The following is a 14,627-nucleotide window of genomic DNA, read 5'->3' as shown; positions in this document are numbered from 1 at the left end:
TGGGTTTCCTACATGAACCCCAGGTCTTGGCACATCCTAGCTCCACCAGAGGCAAGGGTCTTTGTCGCGTCACAGGCAGCCAACACTTTGGAGATCCAACCATCCAAGCCCCAACTGCTCCCACGCGCACGCCCTAGCAACAGCGACCCTAGACTAGACCGAAGCCGAGGTCGCCGCACCATGGCAGCCCACAAGTCGTCCGCGCCGCCCTCAATTCCCGGCTTCCAGCTTTCCAACGAGGATGCCGCACCACTGAAGCACCAGGTCGCTGCACTGATCCAACGCGAGGGAAACACGCGATTTCCAGGCGCGCAACCCGTGTCTTTTGCGCGCCAGCATGTTGCCGAGCTACAGCAACGAGAATACTTCATGTGCGAGAAGACCGACGGCTTGCGCTGCTTGCTATTCTTCAACTATGTCGAATCGGAACAGGGCTCATTTGAACCCGTCACATTCCTCATCGATCGCAAGAACAACTACTACGAGGTCAAGCCGCCAATCCGGGTGCCCTACCACGGCGCTCTGTTCCAACCAGAGGCATTTCTATATGCGACCATTCTGGACGGCGAGCTGGTGAACGATCTGTACCCAGATGGGTCTACCAAGCTTATTTTCTACGCTTTCGACTGTCTAGCCGCAGACAGCGAGAACTACACCGATAAGCCGCTGTCGAAGCGCCTGTGGGCTCTGAAAGAGCGCGTGATCAAGCCATGGCATACATACCTGACGCAGACCAAATCGCTCATGCCGCTGGTGCCGTTCCAAGTCAAGGAGAAGGAGCAGCAGTCTGCTTACCACATCTCATATGTTTTCGACCAGGTGATGCCGAAGCTAAAGCACGGGAACGATGGGTTGATCTTCACATGCAAGGACACAAAGTAAGTTCTATTTACCTTCGGACAGCGCGACAAGTCAAAAGCAGTACTGATGGTTGCGTGTTCGCAGGTACGAGTTTGGCACAGATCCCCACATACTGAAGTGGAAGCCTCCCCATGAGAATACCATTGACTTCAAGCTGCGCCTCGGCGAGTTTCCCATGGTCGATGCCTCCCCAGAAGACGACGACCAGTCGCCCTACCCAGACTACGATGCCATGCCGACAAAGTTTGAACTTCTGGTTAACCACGGGAACAACCGATATCGGCCATTCTCGCACCGTCTATCCATCACGCCGCAGGACTGGGAGATGCTCAAGGGCTTGAAGCAGCGGCTAGACGGCAGGATCATAGAGTGCTACCGCGACACAGACGGACGGTGGAAGTTCAAGAAGGACGACGACGGCACGCCGCGCTGGCGAGACGACAAGGCAGATGCGAACCACGTCTCCACTGTGGAGAGCGTGCTTGGCAGTATCGAGGATCCCGTCACAGAGCAAGACCTGCGTAGCTCCGAGGGCGCGATTAAGAAAGCCGTCAAGCAGATGCATGCGGGCGGGCAGTACCAGGAGCCAGAGCACTCAAACAAAAGGCGCCGCATCGAGGACGTAAACGGACACTAGCAGTGCGCTTGGGACGGGTGCGGACAGGCTGTGAACAGCGCGCAGGCGCTGCGCGAGGGGGACTTTAGCCCTTCGCGTATCGTCGAAAGCGTAGAAGCCTACGAGTGCGGTCGGTGCGGGCAGGTTCGCAACGGCGCGCAGGCGCTGCGCGAGACGGACTAGCATTCATGTGTCGTCGATGGCGCAGAAGCCCACGGGCGCAGCACGACGTATCACTCTCTGGACTTTCGGCCGCATCTCGACGCTGTAGAACAGACGTCTTCAGACAGTAGCCCTGAGGATACGGAGCAGACGTCTGACACCAGTCTAGAAGATGCGGAGCATTGTTATCAGAAAACCGGTATCCGAGAGGATGCAAACCATTGTTACCCCAAAACCGACATTCGAAAATCCGCCGAGGAAAAGCATTCCAAGTGCAAAATTCCAAACGATGCGGGATACAAGGTGCCCCTGCCGCCCTGGGAGTGCAGGTGCGTCCACTGTCGCTGCCTCCCAATCCCCGGCCTCGTGGAAGCTGCAGGCGATGCGTTGAGGGCGTGGAGATGCCGCTGCAACCCGTGCCGCTGCAGATGGCTATATCCAGATGTTACCAATTGATGATCCTTCCCGTACTTTTGCAAATCCAGATGCTACCTGGGTCATCTGCTGAGTTGGTCGGGAAAGAAAGGGAAAGAAAAGACAAGGCGTTAATGGGACGGGACGGGCGTTCTGGGTTTTGGGTTTTGGCAAGCTGAAATGGCATGATACCCTGGGATCTGGTTCTGGCTGCTGGTTATTATTCTTTGCTCTGCGCGGGCGTCGTTTGCGTAGCGCTATCCATGAACTCATTGCTCTGCTTTGCTCTAGGACTAAACATGTGCTTGCTTCAAATGAACATGCTCCGCGGCGGACTGAGAAGAAGCTACACGGACGTCGATTCAAGTGTTTACGCTATGCGCATCATGTGGAAGTAGACATCATTCATAGCACTGCCTTGCAAGAGCCGTTCAAATATACGCCACCCCAGCCCTTCCAGGTCTAGAGCAAGCCTAAATTCATCTATCTGCCAAAACGGTCAAAGTGGAAGCGACCCACCAGGGAAAAAGAGAAGCAAATCGTCCCGACAACAAAAAGAGCACCAAGCACCAAACCCCTTGAAATCCCAGTCTCGTTCCCAACTTTTGCCTGTCCATGTTTCAATCCTACATCCAGCCACCTCTCCACACATTGCCAAAGAGTTGAGCAAAAAGACACTGCCCCGCAGTCCGTGGACAGTGGAGATGAGTGTCGACATCTAAATGGTAGCATACCCAGCTCCCGTCGACAAGATGAGGAGCCGAGCTGCCGCCGAAGTAAGATACAAGAAGAGAAGTAGCTTTGAATCTGCATGTCGCGCCAAAATTTTGCGTGATTCAAGGAAGAAAAACGAGTGTTCATTGCGAAAATGTTGGATCGGATTGTGAGTGCCAGAGAGAAGGGCGCGCAGCCCGCCCGATATGAATGTGAGAAGAACCTGAAAGAAACATGCAAGTCGTAAAAAGGTGGCGTGAGATGCAAGGTAGCCTGCTCCCCTTCTCTCCGGCGAAGTAGATAGAGATGACGCTAGGAAAAGCAAATGATGAGGCTAGGTGTCCTGCTCGCTGTGGGACCCGCCGTGTCCTCGGACTGATGGCTGATATCGAAAGCCAGGTCGAAGGTGCCTGGACAATCATATACAGAAGGTATTGGTAATTGCCCCTTTACAACAATAGAAAACCCGTATGATGTGAGGACTCAAAGTCAAGATGAATCCGCCAAGGTCTCCCGAAGAATACATTTACCGCTGGATCATGTTAGCATTGGTGGTCGACCGTGATGCGGGTGGTGAGCTTACCCTGCCGCGTCGTTGACCCCCTCCAGCGGCTTGCTGTTGCTGAGGCATATACATGCCGTAAGGATACATCTGCCCAGCCATGGCCGGGTTGATGCCCTGTCCGAGAGTGGCAGGCTGAAGCATGGGCGAACCAGTGAAGCCAGGAGCCGCAACTGGGCTCGCGTTCCGGTAGTCCATGCCAGATACAGGAGGCTGGTAGCCGTTCATCTGAGGGTAGAATGGCTGGCCTCGTCCCTGCTGTGCAAGGAGCTGTTGGTACTGCAGTTGCTGGGAGCCGGTCATGGCCGGCATGCCAGGCATGAACATGGGACCGCTCTGCATGCCCATGCCATACTGGTCGAAGCCATTGGAGTCCATGCTTGCAGTTCGTTGCAGGGCAATGGGATCCATTCCGGGTGCGACGCCAGGGTAGAACTGGCGAGGCTCAGCATGGGAGCCTGCAGGGCTGTCCCGAGACGAAGCGGGGCGGGTCTGAGAGTGCTCTCGGTGGCCAGGGCCACCACGCGTAGATAGGTTGACTTCGTCCATCAGTCGCTTATAGCCTTGTCCGGGCTGTGCCTTGATGCGGGTCAAGACGTTGCGGACGTTCTGGACAACGTCCGGACGGATCTTCTCATCGAAGAAAGGAGTTGTCAGCACCTTGAAGATCAAAGTCGCGCCACAGTTCTGGTCAATGAGAATATCCTCTAGAACCTGGTCATTTGGAGAGAAGAACAAGGCTTGCAGGATAGTGTCACGAGCATCTGGTTCGTTCCGCTGGTTGATAATCTTCAAAACCGTCAAATAAGCAACCTTGTGCGTGCACAGATGCACAATGTGGGGGACCAGGCGAGGAGCTAGGACTGTGCGACGCCGAGGGAAGTTGCAGGTGTCAAGGAACCACGTAAGCAGCAAGGCGCCGTTGGCGTTTGTGGCAAGCTGCACGCTGTGGAGGGCGATGGTAGCAGCCACCATGCGCTGCTGGTCCTTGGTTGCGTAGTGGCTCTCCAAGCAAGCACGCATTGCTCGTGCACCGAACCGACCCTGGGCGAGATCCCACAGGCGGCTGAGCATGGCTTCGAAAATGAAATTGTTGAGCGGCGCCGAGTAACGGAGGCATCCTTGCATAACGTAGTTGCCAAACTGATCCAAGAAAAGGGTCACGGCATATGGCCGTAGGGCATCGACAATCATCTTCTGCAAAGTGGGAGTCCGGGCAACATCGATAATCTTCTGCGCGGCCCAGGTCCCGTTCTTGTGAACGCCAATCTTGGCCAGGTGGGGAGCGATTTCTCGCAGCATGGCCTCCTTGGTGGGTTCGGAGCAGTATTCGAACAACTTCTGTACAACCGTGTTACCCAGGTAATCAGACGAAAGCTCAGCGATCTCAGGCAGCATGTTCATGGCAATCTCCTCAATCTCAGGCTGCGAGCACGAGTTGTTGTCGATGCGCTTGCGAATCTCTCGCAGACGCGGCGCATCGTGGATGCGGGTGTGGCTGGGTTCCTCGACAGGCGGTATCTCCATGAAATAGTTGTCATGCTGAACAGCTTGCTCAACGTGGGCCGAGATCCGTAACTGCTCCTCATCCGTGGCGCCCAACTCTTTCACGATGTTGACGATATCGCCACGAATATCTGTCAGCTCGGGAGTGGTCAGGGGCACATTAGCACTCTCGGCACGCCCGCCGTTCGCTTTAGCAGCATTGCTTGACAAGTTCGAGCCCTCTGCTTGAGATTTGGCATGTGGATCAGGGCTCGGCGACGGGAAAAGTCCATTGTGGCCAGGCGTAGCTGCCGCGCTGGGAACCTTGGCGTAACCAATACGCACTGGACCAGCACCAGGGAAGATCTCCTTGCCATTGAGCTGTAGCTTCGCCTGAATTGCGCTGTCGATTGTCTCATAGTTGACAAATCCGCAATTCTTATGGGTCAGAACACGGGTGGACTCGATGGGACCGAAAGCCTTGAAGATGACATCCAGGGATGAAACGGTGGTCGACGAGGGGATGTTACCAAGCCAAAGCGCCCGGGTAGGCCCTTCCAGCGTGTCATCACCAAGGTTCGAGCTGGGTTTGCCGCCCAGCTGGAGGCTCTTCACAGCTTCGGCTAGGCTGTACTCAGCGTCTTCGGTCAAGTCAGCCGCTGTGAGGCTGTTGTCGAGGCGGGACGAGGAGGGAAGGTAGTTTCGCATCAGCCGCTGCGAAGGCGAGTCGAGAACACCCGCAGTGCGAGCACGTGGGCGGGTGGCACTCGCAAAGTTGGCAAAAGCTTGCACCTCCAAGTTGTGTTGTCGCACAGCTTCGTGAATGGCGAGAGCACTTGCTTCTGCAGGGGTCATGGTTCCACTGTAGCCACCGTATGCAGCCTGGTCGAGGTCATCCTCATCATCGGCGTACTTTTCTTTGGCATTGACAGAGTAGGAGCGGAAGCGGTTGGCGGCAGCAGTTGCGTTCTGATTGAGTGCATTCCGTTGGCCCTCGAGGAGGAGTTCGATGTCGGACGGGGCAAGCGTGGCGCGGGCAGGCTGGGGCGTGTCCACGAGGCCGAGGTAATCCAGTGTCTTCACATCGGTATCGGCGAGCGAATCCCTGGAGAACGACGACTGGGGCGACGTGGGACCATTTGAGGGCTGGGATGCAATGCTCTGGAGCGTGCTGCTACGGTCACGGCTGCTCGTCCATCCTGTTGAAAAGATGGGGTTCCCAAACGGCGACACGGCAGGCGGCAAAAAGCCTGGTCGCTGCGGCATCGAGCCAGCTCGGAGGCGGGAGAGCAATGCTGATTTGGCGGCAGCATTGGTCGAACCGAGAGCAGCAAAGCCCGAGTTCTCGGTAGGTGTGCCGGAACCGGGCTTGAAGGGGCTCGTCGACGGCGTCGGGCGGGACGTCTTGGGAAGAAGCGATGAAGCAGACAGCAAGCCTGGCGGGGGGGCCGAGGGAGAGAATCGCGAGGGAAGCGTGCCAGCACGGGCACGGCGGCCAGATGTCTGGGGGGCGGCGGAGTCTGGCATCGCTCCGTTGAAGTCGGGGAAGCTGTCACCGCTGGGCGACTCCGGAATGGTCTCGCGAAGAGGCGTCGAATTTCCGCTGGTAGGTGGACCCCACATTTGGGGAGTGAGGCCTTCCTGAGCTTGAATCTCGCGGGCCCTGAATCGGACGTTAGCCAAAATGGGATCTGAGCGCGGGTTTCAGGATGCGACAAACCGCTTCGAGTATAACCTGCCACCATATTCATGCGATGGAGACCCGGCTCCAAGCCTCGCGCCGGCAGCGGCGCCCGCGAGGGGGTTTGACGTGTTCTGGGAGGGCATTGGAAAGCGGATGGAGCCGCCCGAGGAAGGAGGCTCGGTAGGCGAGGCCGAGGTGGTGGACGAGGCCGACAGCGGGGCCTGCGAGGTGAGCTGGGGGATGTAGTTGAGGTTGATGTGATGCTCCGGGCGGTTCGAGGGAGCCATTAGGTATTACAGACCCTGTCTTTGGATTGTGTGGTGTCTAGAGAAGTAATATCGAGGTACCAAGACCAGGGTAGCGGCAGAAACGTGGGTTGGAAACCGGCCAAAGGAATGTGAGGCGAGTGGACTATTGCCAGCAAGACCAGGCTCAGCTCAGGGCGGGAGCTGAAGCGTACAAGAGCACACCCCTAGGATCCAGGCCTGCGGGCGAGGTGATTCGAGCGCTAGCGGGTCGGCGGGCGGGCGTGCGGCGTACGGTGCCGTGCAGTGCAGACAGCGCTTTCGAGTGCGAGGGCAGCAGCTGTGCGCAGGTGAGCCGGTCAGGGCGGTGGTGCTCGCGGGCGGGACCTACGGCAGCGAGCGTTGGCGGGCGGCGGCAGCGCGGTCAACGCAGGCGGCGATGGCAATCAAGGAGTGGCGGGCCGGGCTTGTCTGTGAATGAGACACAGGTCGTCGCCGGCGGGAGTCCTGATTACGATGGAGCAATAAACAAGCCGCGGACAGCCTGGAGAAGGGAAGCAAATGGGCAGATTACACGCGATTAGACACCTTCGTTCATCGGAGGGCTGGCGGAGCTGGCGGGAGAGATGCGGGAGCGCAGAGAGGGTGCACGAGGGTAGGTGGTGAGGGACTGCTAAAGTATTCGCGTGCAGCTCTAGCTGGCTAGGCCGCTCAGGGACACGGACGGCACGACACCCAAAACGCCCACGCAAGCAGACAGACAGATTGGGACGGGCAACGCGACCGCTGGCGCCGTTTGGACGTTGGACGGGGCGGCCGCCTGCTCTGCTGCTCCGCTGCATGCCAGCAGAGCGCTCCATCGCACGCGCAATAGGGGCAGAGGGCGCTCCCGTCAACTCGAAACTTGAAACCGCTTCGAACGACACCGTCGCTGTGTCTTACGTGGTCCAGCCCCGCCCACGCCTGCCATTGGCCACTTGGGCCTTATTATACACACCCTAGGGACTGAGCAGCTCGCTTCTGGCGCTGGAGACTGCAGCAGCATCACCTGGAGGAGCAGTGCGGGCATCTGTTCCATCTGCATCTGTCCTTCACGTCCAATTCAGCGACTACACACGGCACCGCCCCTGGCAGACTGAGGGCGCCGGCAGATTCTGGAAGACGTGTGTAACATGTCATTGTTCCCAGGGAGTCCCGCCTTGGCCCCCCGATGGTGCGTTCTCACAAACATAGCAGCGAAACATGTCCAGGAGACGAAGCCTTGGGCTCAGCCCTCAGGATCACAAACACGAACCAGCAGTTGAAGCCACAGCCACGGCAAATGGGGCATGTGCTATGATCCTGCGTAATGGTTGCTGCATACCGCAGCACGCATAAATAGCCGCAGCCTCACCGGCATGGCTCGTAGGACATGTCGCCATAGTCGTCCTATTTCTGATCCTGTAGAGAGCATTGGCGATGATGGCAGGACGGGCGCTACGTTTCCTCCGCAGGCGCCAGATAAAAAGCCTGGGCGCGCTACCGTTTCAGCAAGCTGGGCAAAGGGAGGGACGCTAGACCGCGTTGAGGGCGTGCAGATCGTGATGGCTTCGACATGCGGGTCGCAGTTGTGTGCATCAAACCCGCAGCATCCCACTGCCCGCGAACACGGTGCCTTGAAACGCGCGAAGCTCTGCGCATGAAGACCAGCACTTTTCGAGCTGCCTGTGCCGCCCACTGTGCGCCCCCTGCACCAGCATAGCGCGGCGTGGCCTGCTGAAGATGCGCATGAACGGAGCCTTCCACGTCGTCCTTCTCGAAGCTTTCCCGCAGCCCTTGTGCACGTCGGCGCGCTAGACCTTCACTCACACTCGGCTCGCCTCAGCAACCGCGTGCGCCTTCCGTCATACGCTCCGCGCCGGCGCATCCTCGTCCCCGCACGCGCATCATGTCGACAGGCCCGGAAGAGCGCGCGGACATTGGCATGGACGACGCAGCGGTTGACGACTACAACCACGATGGCGGGCGGTCGACGTCAGAGGGTGACAGCGAGCCCGAGGCGCCCGCCGACCTCATGGTCGTTTCGCGCGCACGGAGATCGAACGCGGGCAACCGCATGTCCACGCTCTTGGCCACGGCCGCCACCGGGGAGGACGAGTGGGGAGAAGAGTGGGAAGAGTTGGCCAACGAGGAGGATTTTGTGGGCGACGATGCCAACGAGCAGGAAGACTACAACCTGGACTCGTCGTCGTCCGAGGACGAAGATGCTGGCGACGACGAAGACGCGGGCGAGAAGGAGCTCCGCAAGGCAGAGCGTCAAGAGCGCACCAAGAAGCGCAAGACAGCCACGAACCCGTTCGCCGCACGTCTGGCTGCGACCTCCCGCAAGCGCGTCAAGCTTGATGTCCCGGCTACTGCGACCCAGTCCCCGCCAGCTGGCCCACCACGACCCAAGAAGAAGTCGGAGCGGGCGTCGTGGATCCCCACCGATGAAGATGGACCCATACGCACATCGTCGAGGAAGCAAACGATGGCAAACAAGGAGCACACGTTGGCAAAACTGAAGGAGAAGGACCAGCGCCGCGATGAGACGCTGGCCATGATGAAGGCAGCCGAGGCGCGCAAGGCAAAGGACGAACCGAAGCCTCTGACCCAGGCCGAACGTCTAGCCGAGGCTGCTCGAGTGGAGCGCATCAACAAGAAGACGCTCCATCGCTGGGAGGAGGCTGAGGAGCAGAGAGCCGCCGAAAGGCAGGCCAAGATCGATGCCCTGAAGAACAGGCAGATCGATGGGCCCTTCATCCGCTTCTATAGTGGTCCCGCTATTTGGGTTGACGACAAGGTCAAATACACGGGAAAGGATGCTCCCAAGCTTGAAGACTTGGAGGAGAAACTCAACAAAGAGATGACCGCATCGACAACCACCGAGAACCCCTCTTCCAGTGATCAGCCGATACCCATTTCCGTTGATCAAACCCGGAGCCAGGACGCCCAGACCATTGCGACATCGCTACCGCTGAGTATAGATTCGCAGTCTGGATCAATACCAGCCTCCCAACCACCCGTTCAGGATGTCACAATATCGCAGGGCCCCCCATTTGCGAACAATGTCATGTTCGCTCCCCCATCAACTTCAGACTCTTTCCTCTTCCAAATGGACCAATATACACAGTCCAGCCAACACCATACCTCAGAACCCGAGCTGCCTCCCAACCCGTTTCAAAACTCACAACCTGACCTGCCCTCCAATCCATTCCAAACCTCACAGCCAGACCTCCCGCCCAATCCCTTCCTCTCAGCATCACACTCCAACCTCTCCGACCTCTCTTTCACGCCTTCACTCTTCTCCCAAGAACAACCACCACCCACGACAATGTCCCCTCAGCACCTCCTCGCACAATTCCGAAATCCGGCTCCTCCGCAAGTCCCACCCCCACCGCCTCGTCGCAAACTCATCCGCCGCGCCCTCCGCAATCTCCTCATCCTCTGCTCTTTCCCCAATCTCGACGCCACCGCCGCCCCAACCCGCGCCCGCACCACGGCCTCTCTCCTCAAAGAAAAAGACCGCGCCGCCCTCGTCCAGCTCTCCACCGCGCTCTTCGCCTGGTCCGTCCCCGATGCCACGTCCTTCGTCACCGCCATGCTCAACGCGCCCAAGACCAAGAAGGAAAAAGAGGCGCTGGCGAAGCCGAAGAAGGAGCTGTGCGCGGTGAGCAACAAGGAGGCGCGGTACCGCGATCCCGAGACGGGGATTGCGTACCGGGATAGCCGCGCGTTTGGGGTGCTGCGGGGGGTGGTCGGGGGCGGGTTCGTGTGGTGTGGCGAGTTGGGGTGTTATGTTGGGGGACGGGCGAAGCCGATGGAGAGTCGGGGGAAGGGGTTTTTGGGAATGGCGCCGGCGGCGGGGGTGCCAAGGAGGTTTCTGGAGATGGAGACCAAGAGGGCTGAGGTTGGTGCTGTGCTTGGTGGGGGCGAGTCAAGGCCTGTGGAGGTTGGTAGTGCGGTAGAGGGGAGTGAGGCGGCCGCCGTGAAGACGGAAGAGCCTGCCACGACTGTGTAGGCTGCTGGTCGCTCCATGCGCCCAAGGCCGTGTACGTTCGCCCTCTGGCATCTGGACATCCTGTACGATAAACCTAGCGAGCTATACGGGGCGGTGCCTCGACGTAGATATATACCCCTAACGACAACATGTACAACAGTATTTTTCCACCGCAGATGATCTACCATGCGGTCGGAACAAGCAACCCCTCCAATCTAATGGATGTTGGTTTTTCTCGACACTGCGGACGATGTCACGCTCCGGTTCTGGGCGCTGAGGTGAGCTGCACGTTCACAGGTCGAAACAAGTCCGGGGCGAAGGTGGGAGGTCAGCATATTGGAACAGGGCTGGGTGGCACGCTGGGAGCACTGTGGTGCAGGAAGTTGTTGCATGGGGATGGCTGGAGCTGGCATCGGGATCTGGCGGGGTAGGGAGCGCGCCCGGCAAGGCTGAGTGCGCAGTTGATGTTTGGGAATCTCGAGTCGACTGGTGATGCAATGGCCGTGCAGCCAGTCTTCACCGAGTAGAATCTACGACTTAGATTGTGTGCAACCTCACAAGCATAGGACGTAGGGTGGTGCGCAGGTGGAATTGTTGCGGCAGATTAGGCTGTTTGTTGATGGACTGTATAAAGGCTGGGAAGGAGGATGTTGGTCGAAAGGATCAGTGCAAGATTGCTGTTACATCAAGATGTAGATATATGATGGCAACGTGTTGCCGGTGGCCAGAGTCCAACAACTGTCTCGCGGCGGGCTGAGAACGCATCACAAGCGCGCCCACCACACTCCATCTCGCGCACGTTCAGGAATGGTCGTATTCAGGAAATGGAAAGGTCCATGATATGCATTTGACGGTTAGCTGATGACATGAGATCTCAAACGCCGTCCCATCTTGCCGGCCCAGTACTGGCAAGAGTTTTTCAGGCATTTCTCGTAACTGTACACGATGATAATGCCCACTGCAACTCCGTCATGTCCACGGTGAACCACCCGAACCAGAGACCCGACTCCGTCCCGACCATCATAGCGCAGTCGCTTATTTCTTCTTCTTGTCCCCACCCTTGGTCTTGGCCGTACCCCGGAACTCCTTGCCCCTGTTCTTGCGCTGCTTGCCTGTGAGTGTGTCAGCATGTCTCCTACACATCTTCTATCCGACAAGTATATGCGAGCCGTAATGGTGTGTGGGGGCGACGTACGCTGCTGCCTGGAGGCCTTCTCGATCTTGGAGGCCATGCCGTACCGGACCAGCCTGTAGTGGGGCTCGAACTTCTTCATGGCCTCGTTGCTGTCGTAGATGAGAGCGAAGCCGGTGCTCTTGCCGCCACCGAAGTGTGTCTTGAAGCCGAAGACGGAGACATCGTCCTTCTTGGCCTTGTAGAGCTCACCGAGCTTGCCACGGAGTTCGTCCTTGGAGACGTTGGGACGGTTGGGGTGGAGGACATCGCTGCACGCCATTAGACCTTCCTTCTGTGTACCCGTATCGCGACCGTGTCCTGCACTTACACAACCATCTGGCGGCGGCCGAGGAGGGGGTTGCGGATGAACTTGCGCGTGCGCAGAGTAACCTGGGAATCAGCCATATTGAGGACGAGCTGTGCCGAACTACGCGCTGTTAGGGGATGTCCTCTCGATGATCGCGCGTCGAATTGGTGCGGGACGTACTGAACGGAAATCGATCCTGCTCTGTGTGTCGGTGGATGGGTTAGTTGGCGTCGTCGAGCTGAGAAGTTCGGCCGTGTGGTTGATCAAAATTGACCTTGAGTGCTCGCTTAGCGAGAGGCGCCAAGACCCAGCGGGGCGCCCAATTAGGTAAGCGCACCTGCAGCCCCCCATCAAAGTGCAGACTGCAACACTACATCTTTCGCGAGTATCTCAGCAGTTGGTTGAAGAGTTCTCAGTCGGCCAGAAGGTGTGCTACCTGCACGCGCTCACTGAGTTAGTCTAGAGATCCGGTGTGGGCCTTGTTCCCCACGCAAGCATTCAGGTTCACAATTACTAGAGCTTTTCGAATGCACACAGCTTCAGATTATTCTGTGCTAGAATTACCATGGTCCAGCAAAATACGTGGACGAGGTTAGCGACCTTCCGCCGCCAATACTTCCAGTTGGTCGACCCTACACAGCTGAGATGGCTCGAAGGCCGCGTTCTCAAGGACATGGAAGTGCAGGCCTGGATGTTTAGCCATCTTTTTGATGCTGAGACGAATTCGACTCTCCCTCCAGACCGATATCGTCTCAGAGTGCTCAAAGCCTTGGTGTCGAAGCTTGAGCAAGCAATCGACGACCCTGAAGAGGATGTACGAGTCTCTTTTCATTTCTTCATCCTGCAAAGCCACATTGCCCGCTCTATATTGCACTTGCACCTTCTCGCTGCCAAAAATATGGCCAAGTCAGAGCGTTCGGGCCTCACTTAGCGAGGAGATGCTCTTCGGTCGACCTGTGTTTGGTCCATTCACCATGCTTCGACGTCAGATCTTAATCACTCGTTCACCGCGCACCTCACTGACCCGTGCATCTTTTCCTACAATTAGGCAATTTCTGATGACCTCATGGAGTCGCTCACTTCCATCCTCGGATCGAATGTCCCGTCCGAGACCGATTCTGCTCAGCAGAAAGCATACGTGACTTACGCATTTCCGCGCCATAGTGCAGACAACAACACTGTCAACGACAATTCGGTGACGCTGCTTGAGTCCCGCTCTGTCATCTCATCATCCGGAACTACCGGATTGCGTACTTGGGAAGCGGCACTGCTCCTTGGGCAGTTTCTGTCCTCTGATCGCGGAAGCGCGATGGTTCGCGATAAGAGGGTACTTGAACTTGGAGCCGGCACGGGCATGCTATCAATACTTTGTGCAAAGCATCTCGGTGTATCTGGCATCGTTTCGACAGACGGTGACGAAGCGGTTGTAGACGCCATCAAGACCAACGTCTTTCTCAACGAGCTTGACGCGTCGCGAATCACAGTAAACACAGCTGCTCTAAAATGGGGACGGCCTCTTAATGGCAGCACATTTTTAGAAGACTACGGGATGGACGTACCAGAAGTGCTCTTAGGGGCCGATGTGGTAAGACTCTCCTAAGCGCTTGCTGAGTCCAACCCCACCGAACCAACAATCAATCGCAGACATACGACTCCACCATTATTCCAGCTCTGGTTTCGTCAATGAGAGATTTTTTCGACCTGAATGCAGCTCTCCAAGTTCTAGTTGCTGCGACAATACGCAATGAGAAGACGTTCGAGACCTTCTTGAACGCGTGTAGTGGGTCTCCCCACAAATACATCATCTTGCGACGTCTGATGAGCTGTTGCTGATTTTTGTGGGGTAGGACGAAACCGCTTCACACTGCAGCAAATCGACTTCGCAACACAGCCTGAGTCGCTCCAGGATGGTCCCTTCTACCCAACGTCAACGGCGATTCAGATCTGGCGAATAACGAGAGCGCACACAGCTCAGGATCCGTTCGCGTTCTAACCGCCTCACAGACACGCACTGGACCAACACGTGGCAGCCTCGATTGCGATTACTTGTTCCTATCGTGAAACTTGCGTTGGCCGGAATCTTTTCTGTTAAGCGTTTTCATCTCTTTCTGCTGCGGTCGGCAACAAATGAAGTGTCGGGTGCACTGAGTACAAGCTGCGATTGGCTGGTGACATAAAAATCTGTTCTCCAGCTGGGCAAGACTGAATCCCCACGACACTACTGCGGTGCAGACAGACAGTGCTCGCATCAGTCGAACAGCGTTGTGGATCGCATCGGTCCTATCCATAGCGAATATTGCAGCACGCAGCACGCTGAGCACATTCCTGACGTATTGCGCTCCGACGGCGCATTCTGTTACCTAAAGTCACAAGAGGCTACCGCAA

At 57.3% G+C, this 14,627-nt stretch overlaps 5 protein-coding genes across 5 annotated transcripts; 3 read left to right on the top strand and 2 right to left on the bottom strand.

Moving 5' to 3' along the window:
- Positions 1 to 180: 180 nt before the first annotated feature.
- CC84DRAFT_1223019 (mRNA capping enzyme, alpha subunit) lies at positions 181 to 1,498 on the top strand (the record flags this gene model as incomplete). Its single annotated transcript, XM_018183454.1, has 2 exons — positions 181 to 878; positions 946 to 1,498. 2 exons carry the CDS (start codon positions 181 to 183, stop codon positions 1,496 to 1,498), a joined length of 1,251 nt encoding a protein of 416 aa, XP_018029704.1.
- Positions 1,499 to 3,103: 1,605 nt separating this feature from the next.
- Positions 3,104 to 6,987, bottom strand: CC84DRAFT_393633 (uncharacterized protein). The gene is made up of 3 exons (XM_018186030.1): positions 6,535 to 6,987; positions 3,351 to 6,477; positions 3,104 to 3,299 (listed from the first exon to the last, which is right to left on the bottom strand). The coding sequence occupies exons 1-3, from the start codon at positions 6,783 to 6,785 to the stop codon at positions 3,294 to 3,296; spliced, it is 3,384 nt and encodes a 1,127-aa protein (XP_018029703.1). The 5' UTR covers positions 6,786 to 6,987; the 3' UTR covers positions 3,104 to 3,293.
- A 1,719-nt stretch (positions 6,988 to 8,706) lies between these two features.
- Positions 8,707 to 10,782, top strand: CC84DRAFT_1104542 (YL1-domain-containing protein; the record flags this gene model as incomplete). The annotated part of the gene is made up of 1 exon (XM_018175064.1): positions 8,707 to 10,782. One exon carries the CDS (start codon positions 8,707 to 8,709, stop codon positions 10,780 to 10,782), a length of 2,076 nt encoding a protein of 691 aa, XP_018029702.1.
- An 864-nt stretch (positions 10,783 to 11,646) lies between these two features.
- Positions 11,647 to 12,455, bottom strand: CC84DRAFT_1264313 (uncharacterized protein). Its single transcript, XM_018185302.1, has 4 exons — positions 12,423 to 12,455; positions 12,264 to 12,362; positions 11,957 to 12,204; positions 11,647 to 11,873 (listed from the first exon to the last, which is right to left on the bottom strand). The coding sequence occupies exons 2-4, from the start codon at positions 12,338 to 12,340 to the stop codon at positions 11,797 to 11,799; spliced, it is 402 nt and encodes a 133-aa protein (XP_018029701.1). The 5' UTR covers positions 12,341 to 12,362; positions 12,423 to 12,455; the 3' UTR covers positions 11,647 to 11,796.
- Positions 12,456 to 12,624: 169 nt separating this feature from the next.
- Positions 12,625 to 14,623, top strand: CC84DRAFT_1169464 (uncharacterized protein). Its single transcript, XM_018179666.1, has 4 exons — positions 12,625 to 13,056; positions 13,291 to 13,827; positions 13,887 to 14,022; positions 14,090 to 14,623. Exons 1-4 carry the CDS (start codon positions 12,808 to 12,810, stop codon positions 14,233 to 14,235), a joined length of 1,068 nt encoding a protein of 355 aa, XP_018029700.1. The 5' UTR covers positions 12,625 to 12,807; the 3' UTR covers positions 14,236 to 14,623.
- The last annotated feature ends 4 nt before the right edge of the window (positions 14,624 to 14,627 follow it).

Source organism: Paraphaeosphaeria sporulosa (genome assembly GCF_001642045.1).
Source record: "Paraphaeosphaeria sporulosa strain AP3s5-JAC2a unplaced genomic scaffold CC84scaffold_15, whole genome shotgun sequence".
Classification (NCBI taxonomy): domain Eukaryota; kingdom Fungi; phylum Ascomycota; class Dothideomycetes; order Pleosporales; family Didymosphaeriaceae; genus Paraphaeosphaeria; species Paraphaeosphaeria sporulosa.
The sequence above is the reverse complement of the archived record's forward strand: the minus strand, read 5'-3'. Positions and strand labels throughout refer to the sequence as shown.

What these genes read in the sequence shown, in the direction of transcription:
- CC84DRAFT_1264313 (XM_018185302.1), bottom strand. Translation starts at nt 12,340, where the DNA reads ATGGCTGATTCCCAGGTTACTCTGCGCACGCGCAAGTTCATCCGCAAC. An exon ending in GGCCGCCGCCAGATGGTTGT is followed by an intron (nt 12,205 to 12,263) that starts GTAAGTGCAGGA and finishes AATGGCGTGCAG; the next exon opens with CGATGTCCTCCACCCCAACC. An exon ending in GAAGGCCTCCAGGCAGCAGC is followed by an intron (nt 11,874 to 11,956) that starts GTACGTCGCCCC and finishes ACACACTCACAG; the next exon opens with GCAAGCAGCGCAAGAACAGG.
- CC84DRAFT_1169464 (XM_018179666.1), top strand. Translation starts at nt 12,808, where the DNA reads ATGGTCCAGCAAAATACGTGGACGAGGTTAGCGACCTTCCGCCGCCAA. An exon ending in TCGACGACCCTGAAGAGGAT is followed by an intron (nt 13,057 to 13,290) that starts GTACGAGTCTCT and finishes TCCTACAATTAG; the next exon opens with GCAATTTCTGATGACCTCAT. An exon ending in GACCTTCTTGAACGCGTGTA is followed by an intron (nt 14,023 to 14,089) that starts GTGGGTCTCCCC and finishes TTTGTGGGGTAG; the next exon opens with GACGAAACCGCTTCACACTG.
- CC84DRAFT_393633 (XM_018186030.1), bottom strand. Translation starts at nt 6,785, where the DNA reads ATGGCTCCCTCGAACCGCCCGGAGCATCACATCAACCTCAACTACATC. An exon ending in GGCAGGTTATACTCGAAGCG is followed by an intron (nt 6,478 to 6,534) that starts GTTTGTCGCATC and finishes CGTCCGATTCAG; the next exon opens with GGCCCGCGAGATTCAAGCTC.